The sequence below is a fragment of the Petaurus breviceps genome, unplaced genomic scaffold (assembly GCF_028583685.1).
Source record: "Petaurus breviceps papuanus isolate PSGF00001 unplaced genomic scaffold, PetGlider_PUasm1.0 567, whole genome shotgun sequence".
In the NCBI taxonomy this organism is placed as follows: domain Eukaryota; kingdom Metazoa; phylum Chordata; class Mammalia; order Diprotodontia; family Petauridae; genus Petaurus; species Petaurus breviceps.
The window spans coordinates 2,446,469-2,471,512 of record NW_027186383.1 but is presented as its reverse complement, the minus strand read 5'-3'; the positions used below and the strand labels follow the sequence as shown (position 1 = coordinate 2,471,512).

Below are 25,044 nucleotides of genomic sequence, written 5' to 3'. Positions count from 1 at the left end.
TCACCTTCACTACAGTAGCAATCTCAATAGGGCTTATTTTCGGGGGAGGGCTTATTTTAGAGGAATCTTACACAGTAAGGGGAGGGCTTATTTTCGGGATAGGTCTTATTATCGGGGAAACACGGTAGAAGTCTCCCCGTGGGGAAGGAGCTTCCTCAGGAAGAGGTGTATTGGCCCTCACCTAAGGCCTTCCAGAAGAGCCTGGAGACTCACTTATCAGTAATGTTGGAGTTTAGATTTAGGTGAATTTTAAGCGTTAAGTTTAGGGTTAGGGTAAAATGGGAATTCATTTCATTTCTGGATGAGATGCCCTGGGTCCCTTTCAGCTCTGAGGCTCTGCAGTTTTGTGACTTAGTATTGCAATATCCCAATGGACTTGTGATTCAACCATTGGTGAGTTCCCTCCACTGATGATGCCCTTTCTGTACCACCCTCATCGATATTCTCCCAAAGGGCACTATAAAGCCTTACCTCCCGAGGAAGGGAGTGACTTAGCCAGCGATGGGTTCAGGCCCAGCACTTACTGAAAACATAGGCAATGCCAGAGACCAGTGAGAAGCCACTCCCCATGCCGGCCCCTCAGTTGGCTCATATCACATGCACAGTAGTAATCTGATGATGGCTGGAGGAGGATCATTTCTGAATCGATAAGGAATCGTTCACCTTTTAGAGTAGGATAAACCAGTGTAATCATGTTACTTTTAACTACAGAAGGAGTCCAGGGGCAGTGGGGGTGGGGGCAGGGAAGGGGCTTCCATTCTTACTCCGGATGTGGTTCTCAGCACAATAGAGCATATCAGCAGCATGGATAAACTGATAGCCGGTCCCACGCATGCGCAGCTCTGCTTCTGTGTATCCCAGCACAAGTTTCCCTCTAGGAAAGAAAGAGGACAGTAGTACTCACAGCACAAGCCAGCATCACCCCCATTTCTCCAGTTAGGGCTCAGCTCACAAGGAAAGTACTTTCCTGTTTTCAAAGGGTGGAATTTAGCAATCCCATTTTACAGATGAGATAGAGAAAGGCACCCTGATACAGCTGGCCTTACGTCCCCTCTCCTTAGGCCTATTAAGCCTTTTTCTTCAAGGCTGGTCACACTGGCCAAGTCAGCCTTCAGACAGGGGAGGGGGAGAAGAGTGGCCATTAGGGCTTGCTCCTACTAACCTTGCCCTGCCCCACCCCATGCTTACTTGGCATCACAGGCCAGAGGGGTAAAATCCAGCTTGTGCTTGGTCCGGAAGGTCAGTGTTTTTGTTCTGATCTCCAGAATGGATGGAGGCTGCAGAGGAGTAGAGATGGCGAACAGCGCCAGCTGAGGGGGTCCTGCAGAACCATCTTTGCCTCTGCGGTTCTGCCCGTGCAGTGGTTTCAACCTGCCTTGAAGGCTTAAAGCCTTTAAAGAAAGATATGTGTTTTAAATGGGGGTGTATTCACACAGACACGCACATATTTGAATTTATATACTGTGTTACATGCAGCATTATACACTATAACATACCACACTGTTGCATAATTTTATCTACAGTATATTACATGACACAATATCACAAAACATGGCATCACATCACATTATCACGTATAATATGATATACCATAATAACATATGCAAATAGATGGTATATACAGTTATTATCTGTTTGGATCTGCTCCTGAAATAAGCACATCGGAATATATCACTACAAGGTTCAAGTTTCTTCTTATTCTAGTGAGTGGATTGAGGCCTTTGGCTCATGCCCATTTTCTCCATTCATGGTCACATTATACATACCAACAGTGGGGGTAGGTGCCTCTGGAGAGGGCACAGGTGTCTGACCAATCCTCAAAGCCCTTGGCTCCACCCTCCCTGTGGAATAAGGGGCAGAGATGGCCCCTCCCCAGGATTTTCCCATCCCTAGGTGGTATTTTAGGGCAGAAGTGTTCATCTGGGACAGGGGGCAGCAAACAGACCACAGACCCCAAGAGTATGTAGATGTAATTGAGAAATGTCTACTAAAATAAATAAAAATCTGATAAGATGATATTAACGTGAAGCTCCAAGTCAATCCTAAGGCCACACCCCTTGTCTCATTGGTTTAGGGTACGAGCTTTTCTCCAGGAACTGCATTTCCTTCACAATTCAGTCACTCATGCCCTCTTTGTTCCAACAGTTAGTGCAGTTTTTAGCCTGGTGACAAGGCATCTTCTCCTTGGCTGTTTGGGGAGCTGACATTACATGCAGCTTGATGAGGTAATCACAGCGGCTCAAGAGTCTTGAGTGCAAAAAGTTCTGAGCATCCTGACAGAGCTGGATTTCTCTGGCCTAACTTCCATTTCTTCTATCTCTAGGTAACTTCTGACCTCTTTTTGTTATAGTTGGGATAAAACACCTTGCACAGTCCCAGTGTACCCCAAACTCCAAGTCCCCCCCTTTTTACATATTTTTATTTTATTTAAATTTTTCTTTTTCATCATGAACTCAATAATCACTAATGAATTTCCCAATATACAAAGAGGAGATTTTATAGGCAACTATTAAGCTTCAATCACATAGAGTTTCATTATTTTTAAGTGAATATTAAACTTGAAAAGGCAGTAATAAAATTGGCCGGCTTAACCAACTTTGAAGATCAGCTTTCTAAAAGACTGTCTTCATCAGGACACCCCCATGTATTGTCCACAGTCTCCTGTGAGATTCCAAGGATCAAGGCCTCATGGGAGACCAAGAAGCTTTTTTGGACAGGAGAAGGACTCCAGATTAACCCAGGGAGAAGGTCTTGGGGCGGTATATTTTTCCTCCTCCCATTATCCAAAGCATCTCCTTTGGAGGTGGCAAATATTTCCTGAGCATAATAAACAGAAGATTTATTTGACAGAAGACATTAAAGCAGGCTAATACAATAGAAAGAGTCCTGGGTTTATAATACAAAGCCTGAGTGACCTTTGACAAGTAACCTCTCTGAGTCTCAGTTTCCTCATCTTTCTGATGAGGCTGCTAGATGTTTCAGTGGATAGAATGTGTGACTCGGAGTCAGGAAGACCTGAATTCAAATCCTACCTCAGACACGAACTAGCTGTTACCCTGAGCAGGTCATCTAAACATTCTCAGCCTCAGTTTCCTCATCAGTATAATGGGAATAATAATGGACTCTGCCTCCCAGAGTTGTTACTAGGATCAAATGAGGGAGCATATGAAAGGTGCTTTACCATCCTTAAGGACTAGATAAATATCACTATGGTTTCTCAGGTCCCTTCTGACCCCATGACCTAAAGTCCCTTCCCTGTCTGTGCCTCCATTTCTCCTTCTGTAAAGTGAAGAGATACAATGAAATGACCTCTCAGATAGCTCTAAATCCTTTGGCCCTGTCCTGTGGTTATGAGAGAGTACTGGAACCACAGGAAAATGTCTTACTAGGGGCAGAGGGGGGCAACGACTGAACCAAGCTAGCAAGAGTGGGCCATGGACACCTTTGCTCTGCACCACGGTTCTCTTCCCTTCTGTCCCATGTGCATTAAGCTTTAGGATGAAACACATTCTCCATTGTGCTGTCTAGGTCACTGATCCCATCAGGACAGTGACTTACCCGGAACCCTGATGAGTTATCGAGCAGGCATCGGAAGCGGCAGACAAAGCTCCGTTCTAGGAGAGCTGAGTTCTCTGGAGGGAGTTCATCTGGCATGTCGCTGCTACCAGATGGACTGGACGTTGTTTCACCTGATAAGCACAGTTATAGTAATGACCGGAGAGTTTATGCGGCCATCTAATCCAACCCACTCATTTTAATAATGACAAAAGCCTGAGCCAGGGACCAGCTTAAGTCTCCTCCCCAGCCCCCACAATGTGTTTAAGTTAGGAATGACCTGCCTGTCATAGGTAAGAGGGTAGAACTCTTTTTCTCTGTGCAAGAGAAATGGAAAGTGAGTTCCCACCTGTTGCCAGCTGGTTCATACAACATGAAGTGAGTTCATACCTGTTGCCAGCTGGTTCATACAACATGAATGTACAACACAGATCACTACACATGGCACGCCCCACACTGTGGGAAACCAACCAATTAAACCACAAGCATTTACTAAGCACCTTCTGTATGCCAGGCACTGGGCTGAGCACGAAGGGTTTGAGAGTGAGACAGAACGAGCCATGCCCATAGGACTGAGTTCAGTTCTGGCCATCCAGCTTTAGGAAGCTCATAAACTGGACAACATCCGGTCTGGGGCAATCAGGATGGTGAAGGGCCATGTTAATCAATGAATGGGTGAAAAATATTTGTTAAGCATTTACTAAGCCTTAATCATGCCCTCAATGAGTTTATATTCTGCTGTTGGAGGGGGGGGGGAGATATCCTAGTTAATCAATGAACAAGCATTTAATAAGCACCTACTATGGACCAGTCACTGTGCTAAGCACTGGGAATAAAAACAAGATCAACAATCCTGACCTCCAGGAGCTTACACTCTACTGAGAGCACCGACCTGATCAATCAATAAGCCACAGAAAAGCAAACCCAATGCAGTACAACGTCACTCCCAGGTGGGGGATCTTGAGGGACCCACTTGGGAGGGAGGGTTTGAGGTGAGCCTCAATGGAAGTTCAGGGTTCTAATAAGCAAAGGTGGTGTGGGAGAGAATTCCAAGTATGGGGATGGGAGGGGCCTGTGCAAAGGCAGGAACTAGAGGGGAATGACCCAGGAGGTATGAAGAAGAGAAGTGAGAAATCAGGCTGGAAAGCCAGGCTGGGGCCAGACTGAAGGGCTTGAGATTTCCAACAGAGGAGTCTGCCTTAGAACCTGTGGGCAATAGGGAGCCAACAGATCTTATTGAGGAAGGGATGATATGGTCAGACCTAGTCTAGTTAGGAGACTGCTTCACAAGACCAGAGGCGAGAGGTGGTGAAGTCTGGACACCTGAATAGCACTTTCAGTGACCCTGGGAAACCTATGGCCACAAGTGTCCATATTGTTGCCATATCTGGAATGTACTACCCCATCTACCCATCACTGACAGTATGACCTTTGAAGAATGAAAATGGCAAAGCCCCCAGAGGGGAAGGGGCAGCCGCTTGGGCCAGTGAAATAGGCTGCAGCAGGATAAATAGAATTTGAGAAGCTCTCCAACAGGGAGGGCAGTTAGAGACAGAAAAGGTTGGTAGACTGGTCAGGTAGGAAATAAATGAGTAAGAATGAGAGACATCAAAGGGACCATTGGTCTCCCTAAGACCACAAATGAACATGATGGAGCTGTCCAATGTACCGACAGGCTCCTCTATGGAGATTCATGGAACAACACGGACAAGACTGACATTGATGAAAAGAAGTCCCTAGTGGAGTGCCCAGGGAACCTGTGCCAGACCATCTGACATCAAAAAAATTTATCAATTACTTGGATAAAGGTAGAAGCTAACAACACAAAGCTGAAAGGGAGGAGCAGCTAACACCTTGGGTGACAGAGTCAGGATTCAAAAAGATCTTGACAGGTCAGAAGATTGAACTGAATCTATTAAAATGACTTTTCATAGAAATTGATGCAAAATATTATGCGTGGGTTCCAGAGATTGACTTCCTAAATTCAAAACTGGGGAGATGTGGCAATAAGCCAGTTGTTCTGATGAGATTTGGAGCTCTGAGGAAATTGAAGAGAGAAAGGACTTATATGTATAAATATATTAATAGTAGTTCTTTTTTGGGGGGAGTAGGGGAATGAAAGGTGTGCTTACCCACTGGGGAATGGCCAAGCTGACTATGGAATTATGCCATAGAAATAATGAAATGAACAGTTTCAGAGGAAATTAAGAAGACTCTTATGAACTGATGTGGAATTGAGTGAACAGATCCAGGAGAATGAAATGTACCATGATAACAACTTGATATCAAAAAACAACTTTGAAAGACTTTAGATTGTGATCAATGCAATGATGAGTCAAGCTCCCAGAGGGATGAAGATGAAATCCTTCAATCCTGAGAGGAAGATGAGGAATGTAAAGTGAAGGGAGGGATCTACATATTGGATCATGTACAATGTGGGAATTTGTTTTTTCTGGACTATATATGCTAATGGTGAGGATCCCACCATTTTTGTTTTTGTTTTTTTTGCTTTTTGGAGGGAAGTTGGGGTTAAATGACTTGCCCAAAGTCACATGGATAATTTTTGTGTTAAGTGTCTGAGGACGGACTTGAACTCAGGTCCTTCTAACTCCAGGGCCAGTGCTCTATTCACTGTGCCACCTAGCCACCCAATCCCACTGCTTTTGTTGTTTAATTGGCGAATAAGGAGAGACAAAGTAGAAATGTATGTAAAAATAAGTCAGGCATTTTTTAAAGAAAAGAGCTGGGCTTTGGTGGAACTGCAGACTCAATGTATTATATGACTCAACAGTATTATATGAAAACCAAATTAAGAAATAGGAAAAAAATCCCAAACTTCGTATTTAGAGCAAGAGAAATGTAGTTTCCAGAAATAAGGAGATGATAGTCCAACTGTGCTATGCCCTGTGCTAGAGAACTGCATTTGGTTCTGGGCACCATGGTTTAAGAAGGGCATTGATAAATTGGAGAGTATCCAATTTATCCACCCTCCACCCAAAGAAAAGTGATTAGTTCTTTGACACATGAGCATCAGCTGAAGGAACTGGGGCTCTTTAGCCTAGTGAAGAGAAGACTGAGAAGAACAGAATGAAGGAGAGGGGCTAGGCTTCTCCTGTGACCTAGAGAGCAGAACCAGGAAAAAAGAAAAAGAGAGGAAGGAGGGAAGGCAGATTGCCAATGATCTCACCCATCCAGAAGTGGCCTGGACTGCCTGGGGAGGTTGTGGCTCTGCCCTCCTTGTAGGCCTTCAAACAAAGCTCAGATGACCTATTATTGGCATGGTTTGAGTGTGCAAACTCCTTGAGGGCAGGTACTATCTTTTTGTTTGTTTGTATTTGTATCCCAAGAACTTAATTCAAGCCTAGCATACAATATGCATTTAATAAATGATTATTGATTTAGAATTGAGAAAATTTGTTCAGGTACGAATTGGACTAGATGGCCATTTTTAGCTCTAGACCTAGAATCTGATCATCTGTCTCAGTGGGGGAGGGGGGGCAGATGCACACTAGACTGATCCTGGAGAGACTTAAGCAGCCCCCACCACATACACATTACACCACCATAGACACATACATTGTTTACTTACACATGAAAAACCCAATCCACTGGGCCACTCTCAAGCAAGTAAGCAATTGGAACCAGACTGGAGATGTGAGCCCAGGCTGTGGCAATGCAACACCAAAATAACAGGCCAGACCACTTAGAAAAAGAAAATCTGGGCCATTGGCTTTCTGGCACTAGAGATACCCAATAATTCTTGGCTTTTCTTTTTCTTTTTCAACTTTGATCCAGTCCTTTTAGAATGAGACCAATATGATCTAAGAGGAAACAGGGAGCAGGGTAGAAATTGTCCAGGAGACTTCAGGTCCTGATTCAGGGATTTCTACCAGTCCTGATATCCCTACCATTCCTATATTAGCCCATAGTATTTCCAGTGTGATTTTTTTTCCCTTGGGAGACTAAAGGATGTCACTGAAATACCAAAACTCAGAGAACTTGGAGCTGCTTTGAATCTGGAACCCTATTATCCTTTGGACAAACACTGGGGGTGAAAATTGTGAAATTATGGATTCTGTGCCCCCCATACACACATGCAGACCACAAACACACACACACATACCTTTATCTTGACACCTCCCCAGGAAACCCCAACCTCCTTCCTCTGGCTCAGTTCTATGACTCAGCAATGATGAGAGAATAGTTGGATGAAATGGCTCCTGGGAACCTTTCTAGTACTAATATTCTCTGAGTCACAGTCATCCATGTATCTAAGGCTGGTGAGCAGACAGTGTTCAGTGTACTTTTTAACAGGAAAACAGCGCAACAGACAGAGTTTACTGTTCTATGCTTCCAGTTTCTCCTTTCCCAAATCTGTCCTATTCACAGGTGCCAAAATAGTTTTTCTAATGCATGAGTCTGAACATGTCAATATCCTGCCCAAGAGTCATCATGACTTCCTATTGCTTCTAGGAGAAAATACAAATGCTTGGCCAAATGAAGTTTCCACAGACTTGCTCTCACCTGCTTGTGCAGGCTTGTTACACATTACTTGTGTTCACACACTCTGCAATCAGACCAAACTGCTCTATTTTATGGTCTCTAACCTTGTTATCTGATCTCCTGCCTCCATGCCTTTGCACCCACTGTTCCTCTGTGGCAGGAATATTTTCTTTCCTTATCTCTACTATCACCGAGCCACTATCCAGGCTTCGGTCTTGTGCCGCCTTCCCTGATGCCACTAGTCATTGGTTCTCTCTCTTCCCCAAATGATCATATAAAATACTTATCTGTTGACATGTTGTGCTCAAAAGTAGGAGACTGTAAACTCCTTAAAGGCAGGGACTGACTTCATTTTATCTCTGGGTCCTCAAGGGCCTAGCACAATGATGTGAACACAGAAAGAGCTTAACAAATGCTTGTTGTATTGGACAACATCATTTATTTCACCCATTGATGATCATTTCAGCTAAGTGGGCATAAAATCCATAGGACCAGAGATCTGAGTATTGCAGTTACAATCCCTCTGGACGAATGGAAGGAGTTCAGGCCCTGGAGTCAGGTGGCCACTCGAATCATGGCTCTGCCATTAAATAGAGAAGTAACCTTTGGGCAAGTTGACTCTACTTTCTAAGGCCCAGTTTTCCCATCTGTAAATGGGTTAGCTCCTCTCCAGAGTATTTGAGGGAAACATGGGGAGGAGATATAACAGAATGGAAAGGCTTGGGTAGGTTCACTGTAAGACAAGACCATGGATTTAGAGCTGTCAAGGATGTCAGAGGACATTTAGTCCAACTCCTTCATTTTATTACTGATAAAAAAAAAAAAAGCCCACAGGCCCATTGGAAGTGGAACTCCGTGGCTGCCATCTCACACATGGTGAATGCAGAGCTTAGAGATAAACCAGATCCTGAATCCAAAGTCCTCCCCAATTCCCCAAGACCCTCTCCTCTGGCATCAGCCCCCATAGAGGACGTGCCACCATTGCAGATCAGGGATCCAGTGGGAAACTGAGGTAAGCAGAGATCACAGGTTCAATCCTTTGCTTACTGGGCTGTTGTGTGGGGAAAGTGAGAAAATGCAGGCAAAGCTCTTGGAAAACCTTAGAAATTCTTAGAAAGATAGAATTGTCTACATCCTACACTGACTGGGTTTCTCTTTTCATTGGCCCTTTAAGAAACAGGTGTTCAAGTAGTGGCAAAAATAGCCAGTGTCTGCGTCAGTCAGTAAATATATATTAAAAAGCTACTGTGTGCCAGGTACTATGATAAACACTAGGGAAACAAAGAAAATCAAAGGCATCCCCTGCCCTCAGAGGACTCACAGTCTAATGGGGATGACATAGACAACATAAATTGAGTATATTATCAGAGGGAAGGCATGTATAAAAAGAAGGTGCTGGACTAAATGGCCCCAAAGGCCCTTCTAGCTCTAGAAGTAATTGTCTGTGAGGGAATGGCATTTGAGGGCCTCAGAGATCCCAACCCAATAGACAAATGACGTCCAAAGAAAACAACATGCCCGAGTTAGTGCAGATGTCCTGTAAGGACCTACCGGAGCACTGATCACTTTCAGGTTTGGGACTCGATGTTAGCCTCCAGCAAAGATTGCGCCTGAATTCTGGTTGGTCTTCTGTGTGGATCAGCTCAAAGACACTTTGATGTAAAACATCTGTCTGGCAAGGAAAACAATGGCACAGTGGGGTCAGATTGTGTCCACAAAGGCTCCAGCAAAGTCACTGGGTGGGTGAGTTGACAGTCATTCATTTGATGAATTCACACAGTAAATATCCCCCTTCCAAAGCCTCCAAACCACCTGTAAGGACTCTCACACCAGCTTCAGATGTGCAGAGTGATTTGGATTTCTATAACTTTCCAGACATTCCAAAAAGGCCCCAAGCATCAAGAAAGATGGGCTTAGGGGAGGCCAGGTGGTTCAGCGAGTAAGAGCACTGGCCCCAGTGTTGGGATGACCTGGGGATTGAATCCGGGCTCCGATACTTAGCACCACACCCAGAAATAACTGGCCGTGTAACCTTGAGCAAGTTACTTAACCCTGATTGCTTAAAAAAAAAAAAAGAAAAAGAAATATGGGCCTTTTTCATTGTCTTTGCCACCCTTTCCTTGTCTATTCTTCCATCTGGAAATGTGGACAGAGTGAGATTGGCAAGTGTCCAGTGACCTGGAGCCCCCAGCCCTCACCTGGTCCAACTGTCTGTCCAACAGGCTTTGCTTCAGATTAGCAGGCGGTACTGGGGAGGGAGGGTCTAGCATTCCTGATAGCTCTCCCACCTGCTTCAGTGGAGAGTCACAAGCCCCCAAATCCTCCTGGAAGCTCTTGGCTTAAAAAATGTAAATAGTGTATGAGATGCCTAAGGGCTGTCTTGCTGTCATTTAACCAGAACTCAAAAACCATTCCCATGCCTTTGATCTCTCCATTTCTATTCTTTTATTAAAAAGGGAGAAGACCCCCTCATCAGGAGGGATCATCTGTGGCCAGCTGGACATTTGAGCAGCTGTGTGATGGAAACACTGCATGGCATGTTCTAATTCAGAGGGATTATTTGGAGGCAGCTGAATGTGGATGAAGGCTTTGTAAACACGTCAGAAGAGAACACATAATTCAACTCCATTGCCTCCAATAATGAAGAGGAGTTAAGGGAGGTCAACTTCAAATGGGAGCGATTAACCAGCCCCCATCTTAGGACACAAAGTACACTTTGAAGATTCTCAGAGTGCGTATATATATATATATATAAACAACAACCAGGAACCCCAGACCTATACACTCGCACACACACAAACATACACACTCGCACACACACACACACATACACTCACACACACTCGCACACACACATACTTTCGTGCACACACACGCACACACTCAGAAGTCAGCTTAGTAGGATTATCTGCTCACCCATGAAAGCATCAAAATGAGGAAAAGTTTTCTCCCTTATGTTAAATAAATGAGGTCTCTTCTATTGAGTTGTTTCAATATAAACTTGGTCATTTTCAGGATAGCAGGATTCAAATTCATGAACTCTGGGTTTAGAATCAGTAAGCTTTCATTGGAATCCCACCTCAGCCACTAACTGGCCATGTGACCATGGGCACTGCACTTAGCCTTCTGTGCCTCAATTTCCTTGTTTATAAAATGGGGAGGCAATCCCTGTAATACCTACCCAGAGGGTCATGGTCAGGGTCAAATGAGAGAATGGTTGCATGTAGTCAGTTCTCATTTACACCTTCCATGAAAGTGATCGTGGGAGATTTGGACAAGCTAATGGGATGGTTGGTAAACATCGATTAACATCATCTTCTGTCTGATTAAGGGACCTGTGTTTTGCCATATACATTCAATCAACAAAGACTTAAACCCCTCTGAGCTCACAGAATGGAGCTAGGTGCTGGGCATACAAAGATGAAAAATCACCTGCCCTTGGAGAGCTTGGGAGAGGGGGCAGAGGACCATGTGGAGATGGGACACATATGCACATAAGAGTCTAACCTCTGCAACCCATCCTTCACACAGCTGCCAATATAATACCCCTAAAGCCTAGGTCTGAGCACATGAAGCTTCTTCATTAAGGCCCAGTTATTAGTAGGGTGAACTTTAGGCTCAGCTTTAATTCAGAGCCCTCCACAGCTGAATTCCAGCTGACTTCTCTAGACTTCCTTCATGTTCATCATTCCTCTTTACTCCAAGTTCCCATACAACTGACTACTTTCTATTGCCAGAACTCTGCATTCCATCCCCCTAACTCCTTGGTGTCTATACAAATTGGCCTCCATACCTGGAATGGATTCCATCTGCCTCTTGGGAACTTGCTTCGTTTAAGACCCAGCTTGGGTGCTATCTCCTTCTAGAAGTCTTTTCTGAACATACATACACACATGTGCTTGAGCACACACACATATGCACACACACAATTGTGTAAATGTGGCATGCCCCTAGATCAGATGCTTTTAACCTTTGTAGGGGGGAGTCATTACCCCCACTTGTAGTTTAGTGAAATTTATGGACCCCCTTCTAGGAATGCTGTTTTTAAGTGAAAAAAAAAAGACATTAAAAAGGAAATCAAATGTATTAAAATACTTATCACAACATTTTCCCATCCAAATTAATGGAGCCCTGAAATCTCTCCCTGCACCACCAGATCCCAGGCTGACCCAGTAGGTCAGCTCCTGGAAAGTGGGTCCTGGAATTCCTACCCCTTAGTACAGCATGTTGTTACAGCAGCATTTGATATGGCCTTCCTGAATGGGTCATTGGGAAAACACTGGCAGTTTTCCAAAGGGCTTTACGTTCATTCGATTAACCCTGTGAGACAAGTGCTACAAGAATTATCACCCGTTTTATAGATTAGGGAACAAAGGCACACGGAGCTCAAGTAGCTGCTCAGGGTCACAGAGCAGCCTTTTGAAACATTCTTGTGCAATCTTTTTTGCAGTGGATTTGAACTCAGGTCTTCCTAATGCCCAGTGTAGCTCTCTATCCAAGGCAACATATTGTGTCTAACAGAGGTGTCCAAGTTCACTTTAAAACAAGTTGTCAGGATGCTGGGAACAGGAATAGGGAAGTAGCAGTGATTATCTAAAGAAGAGTTTGTCGACTTTATTTGGAAGCTTTCCATTTCTGTAGCTGTGGATTGTCTCTAAACAACAATTTTGCCCCAGAAGCAACTTAGGTCTTTTTTTTTCCCTAGGGAAGAGTTCACGTGCTTGGGTCTAGACAAACGAAAGAACAAGATAGAGGCAATGCCTGCATGTGGCCAAATAGCCTGAAGAACGCTGAAAAACAAGTCAGTCACCTAAGCATTTCCTAACAGCTTGACTTTGGTCACACAAACAAAACCTGTAGTCATTTAACTGACGTGCTCAATTTTCTACCAGGGATTTGGTATCACAAAGACTATGCTAAGGACTGAGCACACAAAGAGACAAGGGGGATAGTCTCTGCCCTTAAGTAATTCATATTCTAATATGGGATATAGCCCACATGGGAGAATTTAGACAGAAAGCCCATCCGGTCTTAGTATGTAGTGACAAAGCAGATAACCTTGGTCAGGCATCTGGAGAGCACAATGGAGGGCAAGGGAGATGATCTGGTCCAATGGCCCTCCATTTTTCCAGAAGGATTAAAGTTGGTGATTTCTGCTCATTGAATGTGTGTAAATAGTGGGCCTAGGCCCACCCCTTCTAAAAGGGGAGACCATGGTAGGATCTAGAAGGTCGGGGGTTGGGTTAGACCATTGCATTCCATCCCCGGTGTTGTCTACTTCATCCTCCAGAGCATATAGCCATGTAAGGTAGAGCCATAGCTGGGGGTGATGCTCTCTTCTAGCCCATGAGCAAACCTAAGGTACATATTCCCATGTTTGGGTGAGGATGACGGTGGAGTCTGGAAGCTAAGTAGTCTCCTTGCACTCAGATTTCTAGCACATTTTGCTTATTAACTGTGCTTTGTACATTTTTTCAGACACCCGGGCCTCTAGGTTTTCCTTGCTTCCTCTCACCATTGATATTCTCTCCTGGTGATGACTGAACCTCTCACTGATATTCGTCTTCCTCTATTGTACATCCTGTTTTCTGTGGTATCTGACTAGTTAGATCTAGGGAGGTAGTTTTCTCCCTCTAGCTTCCATTTTCAATTTAAAACCCTCTTGACATAACTCAGAGCAATTTGGGTTAATATATATTTTTTTACTGAAAAATGAAAATGATAAATGTTAGAGAAGAGGTAGGAAAATTGGAACACTGATGGATTCTTGGTAGAGTTGTGAACTGATCCAATCAACTGATCCAACTGGTCCAGTTCTGGAGAACAATTTGGAACTATGCCCAAGGGTTATAAAATTTTATATACCCTTTGATCCAGCAATACTATTACTATATCTATATGCCAAAGAGATCCTAGAAAAGGGAAAAGGACCCACATGGACATGAATATTTATACCAGCTCTTTTTGTGGTGGCAAAGAATTGGAAATTGAGAGGATGCCCATCCATTGGAGAATGGCTGAACAAGTTATGGTATATGAATGTAATGGAATACTATTGTGAAGAGCAGGGAGACTTCAGAAAAACCTGGGAAGACTTACATGAAGCAATGCTGAGTGAAATGAGCAGAACCAGGAGAACATTGTATATAATAATAGCAACATTGTGTGATGATCAACTATGATTGACTTAGCTCTTCTTGACAATGCAAGGATCTAAGACAATTCCAAAAGACTCATGGTGGAAAACGCCATCCACATCCAGAGAAAGAACTATGGAGTCTGAATGCAGATCAAAGCAGACAATTTTCTCTTTTTTGTTATTTCTTTCTTCCTCATGGTTTTTCCCTTTTGTTCTGATTCTTCTTTCACAACATAACTAATGTTGGAAATATGTTTAACATGATTATGCATGTGTAGCCTATATCAGATGGCATGCCATCTTGGGGAGGGGGGAGGGAGAAAAGTTTGGAACTCAAAATCTTATGAAAGTGTATGTTGAGGGGCGGCTAGGTGGCACAGTGAATAGAGCACCAGCCTTAGAGTCAGAAGGACCTGGGTTCAAATCTGGCTTCAGACACTTAGTATTTGTATGACCCTGGACAAATCATTTAACACCATTTGCTTCAGTTTCCTCATCCGTAAAATGAGCTGGAGGAGGAAATAGCAAAACCATTCCAGTGTCTTTGCCAAGAAATACCAAGTGGTGTCATAGAGTCAGACATGACTGAAAAATGACCAAGCAGCCGTGTCACAGGGTATCTGACAATCCAGAATGCCAGGCACTGAGAGAGAAATGCAGCCAAAGTTTATAACGAGGATTCTGTAAGAGGCATGCAAACCTGATGGAATCCCAGGTAGTCCTGAATAGTGTGAGAGGAGTAAAAGATCAGTCCCTCAGAGGTGACCACCAGCACAAAACCATTCAGAGCCTGCAAGAAAGAAAGAACAGACAACCAAATTCAGGATCAGTTTTTCTCTCTTCCTCTCATCTCTGGAGTCATCCAGTCAAGCAACAAGTACTTTGTAAACACCTGCTGTTTGCCATGCATTGTACTGGGCCCTAAGGACACAAAGATAGGAAAGACATAGTTCCATCCCTCAAGAAGCTTTCAGCATCACAACGTGATTTGTTTTTTTCTCATGCTTTCCGTGGCTATAATTCAAAGTCATCATCAAATTTTAGAATGGAAGGGAATCATCTAGTTTGTCCCTGGTATTTTAAAGATGAAATGCCTGGGGCGCAGAGATTCTCAAGGTCTCCCATCAACTTGGTAGCGGAGGCAGGCTTCCAATCCAGAGCCCCAAAGCCTTCCTAGTTCAGTGCCTTTCCCATGACCCATGACATCACCCAGACATTGCAGAGAGGCTTCTAGCATTGCGGCAGGATGGTCTACGGAGGACTGATGTGAGGACAGGGAGGCAGAAGGCATAGACTGAGAAAATGAGGATAAGTCAGAATTTGCTCTGGTAGAGATGATATGAAAAAGGGTGAGATCATAAGGTCTGTTGAAATATTATAATGCATGTTAGAGGTAAAGGAAAACCTATTAGCAAATTCATTAAGGGGAGTTCGGCTCACAATTCCAATTGAGCCAAAGATATGTGTCAACAACAATAATAAATGATGATGATGATAGCTAGCATTTGTATGGTACCTTAAAGTTTGATCATTGCTTTACCAATATCAACTCTTTTTTTTCACCCAAAATCAGTATTAGCTAATACAAAGTTTTCTACTTGGGTTCAAAGAGTCAACAATGCATATGAAGGATGGGGGATCTATAGGCAAGAAAAATCTGGGAATTTTAGGGGATTGAAAACTCAGGATGTCAGAGATATGATATGGCAGTCGAAGGAAGGAAGGAAATGAGCATGTATTAAGTACCTCCTGTGGCCAGGCCCTGAGCTAAGTGCTTTAAAAATATTCTCTGTGATGATGTGGTTCTAGATATGTTAATGCAGCCTATGAGGCATCCCTTCACTTCTTGAAGGAAGGGATGAATGAGGCATTTATTAAGACCTTGCTGTATACACACCACTAAGCTTTTCTGGTCTCATCTGCTGAATGTAGGAATCAGACTCAATGATTTTCTAAGCTGCTTCACAGACCTCTGAAGAGTAAACACATCTGATTTCAGACTTCATTAAGTCAATCGCCAGTCCATGTGTTCAGCTGGGCCAACATGATCTAGCATATAACACCCCGAAGAAGAAGGGTGTCTTGACTTGCTTCTGAAGGCAACAGAGAGAGGAGGAGAGACGTCTTAAGGTCCAGCTGGGTGCCCAAGGGCAGCTGGCATTCTGGGGTAGGAAACAATGAGGACAATGATGGCCATCACTCCTCCCTTCTAAGGTTACAGTAAGGCTCAAATGAGATGACTGTATAGCCTCAGATGTATGTATTCATGGCAGGCATGGCCAGTGTTGGGAATTCAAGGGCTGTTGTTCTAGGCCTTATTTTCTATGACATGGTTACATCTTTCAGATCACTCTATCTCTTCCTTCCCTAAACCTCCAATAAAAGTACTGGTTTTCCCTAAAGTTGCTAAACGTCTCTTTTCCTTTTTGGAATAATGATCTCGACCACCATTAGCTTTGTTTTCTTTCTGGGAGGAGGAACATTTGTACTTGAAGCATTTTCTCAGGCTCCAGGCCAAAAAAATAAAATACATGATGGATGGTCTCCTGTCACTCGGGGATCTTGGGGCACTTGCTGTCCTGGGCTGCATTTAGATTGCTCTAGGAGGATTTACATGGCATGCAGCTACTCTGTTTACTTAACCACACAGCAGGCAAACAGGCTCTGTGTGTGATATGTGTGAAGGATGCAAAATGGGATTTCCTGCTGAGATGATTTTCCATGGATATTTATTCTAGGGTACAAGAAATCATCCAGAATCTCCCCTCACCCACTTAGGATTTTCACACAAAACCAGTTAATAAAGAGCCTATGTTTGACCTACCCTGTACCCTAGACCTATGGAGGCACTTTTAATGAAATCTTCCTACCTCTTCCTGAGCTGGAAGGATAACATTGTCTCTCCTACAGAATGGGTTCTTAACCTAGAATCCTGAAACTTAAAAAAGGATAAATGTATTTCATTATAACTGAAAGTAGCCTTTTCAGTCTTCTATATTTTATTTAAGGGCATTCTTCTGAGAAGGGGTCCAGAGGCTTCAGCAGACTGCCACCTCCCAGGGCGGGGCAGAGACAAGGTGAAGACCCTGCAAGGCCCTACACTGGGCCTGTGTATGTATTTCTCTTAAGAGTTATACCTTTTTAGGTTTTTGCTAGATGGCATTTCTTCATCATGCTATTTGGTCGTTACTGATCACTCACTTGAGTTGTGGATAGGAAATGGTAAAGTCATAAGAAATTCCCAATCACATTGCAGACACTCATATCACCTTCTTCTCTTTGGCCTCTCCGTGCCTTTGCACATTCTCTCTGCCGCGTGCAGAATGCACTCCCTCTGCCTTGAAGAATTCCCAGCATCTGGCAAAGCTCCTCTCAGATGCCAGCTCCCACACGGATCCTCTCCTGATGCAACCAGTCATTGGTGCTGTCTCCCTCCCGAAATGATTTTGTGATTATCTGCCTATTTATTACCCTCCTTCTACCCCAAGAATACAAGCCTCTCAAGGCCAAAGAGGTTTGGATTTCACAGTCATGTGTCATGGCCTCTTGCTCACAGTAGGTACCTATTAAATGCATTTCCTGGCCATTTAGTTACCAGAATTGTTAACAAAGAACAGAGTTTCGGGGATTTTTGCCTCTTCTTTTCTGGCTCACCCACCCTCTAGGGGAAAGAAAAGTTACTAAAACAGTTGAAATGAAGATGGGGATAAATGTCAGAAGTCTGAAAAGCCAGGAGGAGAAACCAAATAAAGGAAGACAGAAGGGAGCTGGAGGAGTGTCTCTATTAGAGAAGAGCTGGAGGGAGCTTCTATGTGCATTTGGGAGTTGGCCGGAAAATATCTATTAGATATTGAAGGCCACTAACCAAGCCAGACTCTGGAAGGAAGTCCGCTATAGCAAGCGGAAGGCTGTCTGCGAACCTTAAAACTGGCTGTTGGTATCATCTGTTACGTGGAGAGTGACCTGATGACCTATGTCCTTGCTGTTTCCCTTATTAGAAGGCAGCTTGCTCAGGAGTCCTAGGTATTGCGTCTTTCCTTTGTGTTCTTCTACCCCTGCCACCAAGTGGCTGGGTGGTGCAGTGGAGAGAGGGCTGGGGCTGCAGTCAGGAAGACCTGAGTGTGAGTTTTCCCATCTGCAAAATGAGCCGGAGAATAAAATGGCAGAGCGCCCCACTGCCTTTGCCAAGAAAATCCCAAATGGGGTCACGAAGAGCTGTCCATGACTGAAGTGAGTAAACAAGAAAGCCCTGCCTTGTCCTACAGTACCTGGGGTTTCAGAAGTATGCATTGGTCCGTTTCTTGTTGACCTGCTGGATCTCTGCCTTGGCAAGGCACAAAAGGCAAAGGGGATTTTTTCAGTGGTCTGCAGAGTATGTGTCATTTTCATGTTTCTGCTAGTATTAAGTAATAATTAAGTATATACGAACAAAACACATAAAGGAAGGAAAGAATTCCTTTATAGTCCCTAGGTTATAAGAGAGAATGACACATTTCTTGAAAAGAAAGAAAAAAGGTATTTAATGGGAAAACAAAGTGGATAAAGAATTTGAGGAAGCTGAGGGGAATTCTATCTTATGCTAAAATGTCTGAATGTGAGAAAGTGTGAGCCTAAGAAGGGACTCAACATGCCTTGAAATCTGTAATAGATATATAGCCCAGGCATGGCTATCAATACACTAAGACAGGCAGAGTAGCCCATGAGTGTATCATCCTTAACTAATGTGGCACTGACATCCTCTCTCTGTGTCTCTGTCTCTGTCTCTGTCTCTCTCTGTCTCTGTCTCTGTCTCTCTCTCTGTCTCTCTGTCTCTGTCTCTGTCTCTCTGTCTCTGTCTCTGTCTCTCTCTCTGTCTCTGTCTCTGTCTCTCTGTCTCTCTGTCTCTCTGTCTCTCTGTCTCTCTCTCTCTCTCTGTCTCTCTCTGTCTCTCTCTCTCTCTCTGTCTCTCTCTCTCTCTCTGTTGTCTCTGTCTCTGTCTCTCTCTTCACTTCCTGTACTGGAACACACAGGTCTGGGAGTAGGAAATGAAGGTTAGTCCTAGGTACCACCAGAGTATTACAGTTTGACCCTTAAGCTCCTACATTTATGTCTAACCTTAAACCCAATATGGAAGAATATACTGCTCTTACTGCTGTAGCTCCTGTGCACCTAACAGTGTGCAATCTATCTAAACAAAATTAGTCACAACAGCATTGACTCTTAATTATGAAAAATTTACTAAACAAGAAAAAAAGCAACAATAATTGGGTCATATTGTCTCACCAATACAAGGAATGCAAAGAGAAAGAGTATACACATTGAAACCTTCCATGGATTTCTCTAGTCCTATTCCTGGGGCAACTCACAACTCTGGACTTGAGGTCCTGATGCCCTTGGTCTCTTAAGAGAACAGTCTGCACCATATACTACCTGCTGGTCATAACGGTTTCTCTGAAACTCTTGGACTGCTGAAGCAGTGTCAGACACTTTTAGCACAAAGCCACTCTTAGCAGGGTACTGAGAAAGTGTTAACCTATTTCAGTGAAAAGCAATTCCATTAAGCCAAAGAACTACAAACTCTTCAGGCATTCTCTCGGGGCTCTGAGAACTATCTTCCTCTCAACCTAAATTCTGGGCAGTGGAGTCCAATACCAACAAGCACATGAGACGTTTCCCTTCTCTCAAGATGTAGATGGTGAGAAAAGGCAACAAGCCTGCAACTTGTCCCCCAGCCAGATTCTGATTTGCTCCCATCAGCTTTCAGCATCTCCAAAGTTTTCTTCTAATAAGAGAAGCTGCTAAGCCTATCTAGTTTCTGTCAGTATTCTCAGCTGATTCAGTCAGAGGAGGTCTCTCTTGTCTTCTCATTCTTTCAAGCATCAGGGGCAGTCTTCATCAGCAACTTCTCTCTTCAGATTGAAGCTACTGTATCTTTGGTCTCCATCTTCTGACTCCTGTACTTAACTTCTGACTGACTTTCCTTCCTCAAGGCAAGATAACCTTATATTTACTGTGAGGTTGAAGAATGCAAAGTTCACAGTTCTATCACTTGTAATATAAGCCACATATAACCCCCATACGTCCTAAGCAGTTCTTTGATTTCTACTTGTTTTTTTCTTCAACACCCAGAAAATTGCCTGTGTAAATGAATTGGTGGACAGTAATACCTTGCAGAAATCCCAAGTTTAGTCTGTACTTGTGTCTTTCAGCTGCCTTCTAATTGATCCTCTCCATACATTTTTAGATGAGGGGCAGTTGAGATTGGCATTAGTACCCTCAGAAGCAAGCTCACACAATACTCATAAAATAAGAAGGAGATGAGTAATGCTGGCTGGTAGTTGGTGACTGTGCTGAGGAATTACTGACAACAGAAAAAAGAAAGAATCATTCAATTGTTATTTTGTTTATGTTTTCTCTGCTAAAAGGAGTCAATGGGAAAGAAGGGAGACATGGTTAACAGGGAATCAAAATTCTAGATAAAGGAATTCAAGTTGCCAGGCCCAGATAAACTAGATTCCAGGGTACTAAAAGTTTTGGCAACTGGGACTGTTGTCTGGGGCACTGATCTTTGCAAAACTGTAGAAAACAGAGATGATATAAAAGGACAAGAGAAGGACAGACTCTGTCCTGATTTTCAAAAGAAGGAAAAAGTCTGAGGTAAATGGCAAGGTCAAATTAGCTTTTTTTGGTAAAAATTCTGGTATGCATTATTAAAAGGATGATTTGAAAGTGCTTAGAAAGAGAAGCAATCATACTTGATCAAGAACAGATGAGGTCAGCCTAACTTGATTTTTTTCTTTTAAAGCTACACTAGGCTGGTCTACTAAGGGAATGGCAGAAGCATACGGTAGTATGGCTGGATTTCAACAGAGCATTGAAAAGTTCCCTCATGCCATCCCTGTGGAAAAGAAAATAAGAAACGGGCTGCTAGATACAGCAGAAATGGTACATGGTTTCACATTTAGCTTAATGACTAAACCAGAAGAATATGTGTTGCTTCCTAGTTTTATCAATGACTGGGATAAGGTCTAGCTGCATGCTCATCAAAGTTGCTGGTCATCCAAAACTGTGGAAAGTGAGCATCTTAAAGGGGAGAATCAAGTTCCAAAAAGACCTTGAAATGACAGACAAGGGGATAAGACCAAAAAGATGGCATTTACTGGGAAAAAATATAAAGTCCAACAGCTGGGTTCAAATAATCAATTCTACAACTAGAGAGTGGTGGAGACATTTGGTAAGTCAAAGTTCCAACGAAACAGATCTGGGGCTTCTGGAAGATTACAAGGTCCAAATGAATACAGTGTGAAATAGGTGTCCCTAAATGAATAGGCTTCCTTTTGAGGTGGTAGACTCTTGCTCCAAGCTGGATACTGTCCATATTCCAAAGTCAAAGGTTGAGCTGCTTGCCTGGGTCTCAATGGGCTTGGGAGTCTCTTCCAACCCTCAGATTCTGTGAAGTGGAATTGAACTCTAGGAAAATATAGGAGGGTCAAGCAAGACCAACAGATAATTATGATACTATCTAATTAGATGAGGTGGGGAACCTGTGGCCTCAAGGCCCCATATGACCCTCTGGGTCCTCAAAAGGAGCCTTCTGACTGAATCTAAGATTCACAGAACAAAAAGTTTGGATTCAGTCAATGGGTCACACTTGAGGACCTAAAAGGCCACATGTGGCTTCCAGGCCACAGGTCCCCCACCCCTGAACTCGACCCTAACTGTTGAAGAATTAACTGCAGAAGGAAAGTAATTCATTTTTCTTCATTTGTGGCTACAATAATGGCCTGAAGGCTACTGGGCATTCACTCCTCATTCGGCAGACAAGTTAAACTAGGACAGAGATAAAACAGAAACGTTTCTACTTGTCAGTCCTGTCCTTGTCCCCCAGAACCATGAGGACTCTTTTAAATGGACCTCTACTCAGAAAGTTTCTGTTTTGGAGAGAAGGCACAAACAGCCCCCAAACAGGGGCTATCTTCCAACCCTACAACAGGGAGTGTTGTAGAAAAAGCATGAGCTTGAGAGACAGAAAATCCGGGCCAAATACAGATCCCACCATTTGGAAGAATGTGGGACCTGGGACAAGTCAATCCATCTCTCTAGACCTTCCCTGGGAAAGAAGGGGAATGGATTGTTTAAACTCTGAGGTCCCTTCAAGCTCCCCACCCTAAGTTATAAACCATCTGCCTTTGGTTTCAGCTGCCCTAGACAATGTTCATAAGAGTTATCATTTTTATATTTTCTTTGTTTCCCCAGAACTTGTGCCTTGAACTTAGTAAGCAATTAATAAATACTTAATTGATTGAATAATCCAATTGTATCTCTCTGAAATATATTTGTTCTATTCCCCCACTTCTACATGCACACATATACCACATACACACACCACACACATACAGACACAACACACACAACACAGACACAACACACACCACATACACAAACACACACACCATACACACACCACATACAGACACAACAAACACAACATACACACACCACATAGAGACAAAACACACACCACATACAGACACAACACACACACGACACACACACCACACCACATACAGACACAACACACACAACACATACACACACAACACACACACACCATACACATACCACATACAGAAACAACACCCACTTGACACACACACCACACATACAAACACAACACACACAACATACACACACCACATAGAGATAAAATACACACGACATACACACACAACACATACACCATACACATACAGACACAACAAAAGCAACATACACACTCCACATAGAGACAAAACACACACAACACATACAGACACAACACACACAACACATACATACCACACCACACCACATACAGATACAACACACGTGACACACACAGCATATACACACCACATACAGACACAACACACATGACACACACATACACACACCATATGCACACCACATTGAGACAAAACACACACCACATAAAGACACAACACACACATGACACACACCACATACACACACCACATACACACATAACACAGAGACACAACACACACATACAGACACAACACACACAACATACACATACCACATAGAGACAAAACACACACACCACCTACAGACACAGCACACACACATACACACACACACACTCTCTGCTGATGAAGCACAACCCTCCCATCACTTGAGCTAAATACATTGGCTCCATGACTTTCACTGCTAATGGCAATTTGAAACCTTGACATCCAACCCCAGCCCATTTTCCCCAACTCACTAATGTAGAGACATGTCGGAAGTCATTAGGGTCTGGTGCGCACATTGCACCAAGCTCAGCTATTGCTATGCCACTCCCCTTCATTGCCCAGGTCTGCATTTTTTCCCTTTCACTTTCCTTTATTCTGGACACAAATGGTCTTTCTGTTTGCTGAGAAGGACACAGTGGGTGGGAATTTACTCCAGAGGTTAATTAGTGCCCCCAGTGCCTGACCTTCAGCCCATCATGCTGATCATCAGCAGAAATGTCAGTGGCCAGATCTCAATAAGTCCTTCACTGAGGTTGGATTATTTGTCCTGAGTTGGCAATAAAGATTGTGATTATAAGTTATAGGACCAGAGATTAGAGCTCACAGGGACTTCAGAGACCATCTGTCCCAACCCCCTGACTTTTTCCCTAAGGGATCTGAAGCCCAGGGATGTGAAGTGATTTGCCCAACATCAAGGTAATATGGAGCAGAGACAGAATTCAAACTCAGGCCCCATTATGCCAGGAGTGGTGCTCTTTCCATGATGCTACAACTAGACAGAATCCATACAAAATTGTTTTGTAGTGATGTGTGCTGAAACGAATTGTTTTTATCTTTTGTGGGTACTGACCTATGACTTCATTGTGGCCTTTTAGGTCCTTGGGTGCACTGAGTCCAAATTTTACAGAACAAATCCCCTTAATAAAAGATTTTTTTCTGTGAAGTTTGATTCAGTCAAAGGGTCACACTTTAGAACCTAGAAGGCCACATACGACCTTGAGGCTGAAAGTTCCCCACCCCTGGGTAGGACATTCCTGGTGATGAAATTGCATCTATCAATCAATCCAAGTGACAGACGTTTACACAATTTAACCCTAGGGAATTGCCAACAGTATTGAAAGGGTACATGACCTACCTGGGGTTGTGCAGCTAGTGTATGTGAGAGGCACAATTGGAACCCCAATCTTCCTGACTCTGAGGATTATTCTCTGTTCAATGTCATTTTTCCCATGATAAGAACAAATGATAAATACTACATTCATACACTGTGGATCCATGTATTTACATGGATAGATCATTGATTAAGTCAGTTAGAAAGTATAACTATAGTTCATATTTAAAGGGTCTCACTTAATAGAATCACAGAATTTCCAAGTTGAAAAGGAACTCCAAGGTCACTTTGTCCTCTCTATCCCAGAATTTAAATCTTCCCCACAGCATCCCCATAAGGATTGACCCAGCCTTTACTCCAAAGTCAACAATGTTGGGCGCCACTCTTCTTTAAGGCCTCAACATTTCTCCTCTAGAATATTGAGGACAAGAAATTTTCACATATATATAGTGTTCTCAGCATCTAGCATAGTACCTGGCATATAGTAAGTACAAATAAATATTTGTTAAATGAATGAACAAATGGATGAGTGATTGAATGAATGATGAATGGATGGATGCAAAGTACATGGTTATGGTCCCTAGGCTAGACCAATTCTCATGAAATCAATGAAAAGTTTGAGATCAGACTAAAATTTGAGGTATATTAAATCAATAAATAAGCAAATAGATAGACATATAAAGACAGAAGATAGATGATAGATAGATAGATAGATAGATAGATAGATAGATAGATAGATAGAT

General features: G+C 43.2%; 1 protein-coding gene across 1 annotated transcript in view; it reads right to left on the bottom strand.

The window, feature by feature from the left end:
- The window catches only part of LOC138173216 (aryl hydrocarbon receptor-like), a 76,441-nt gene that overhangs the window by 13,503 nt on the left and 37,894 nt on the right, over positions 1–25,044 (bottom strand). The window contains exons 4-8 of the mRNA XM_069103129.1: positions 14,898–14,987; positions 9,610–9,730; positions 3,559–3,689; positions 1,189–1,391; positions 765–874 (exon numbers count right to left, since the gene is read on the bottom strand). Of these exons, the coding sequence (XP_068959230.1) occupies positions 765–874; positions 1,189–1,391; positions 3,559–3,689; positions 9,610–9,730; positions 14,898–14,987 (655 nt within the window). The remainder of the gene's footprint in view (positions 1–764; positions 875–1,188; positions 1,392–3,558; positions 3,690–9,609; positions 9,731–14,897; positions 14,988–25,044) is intronic.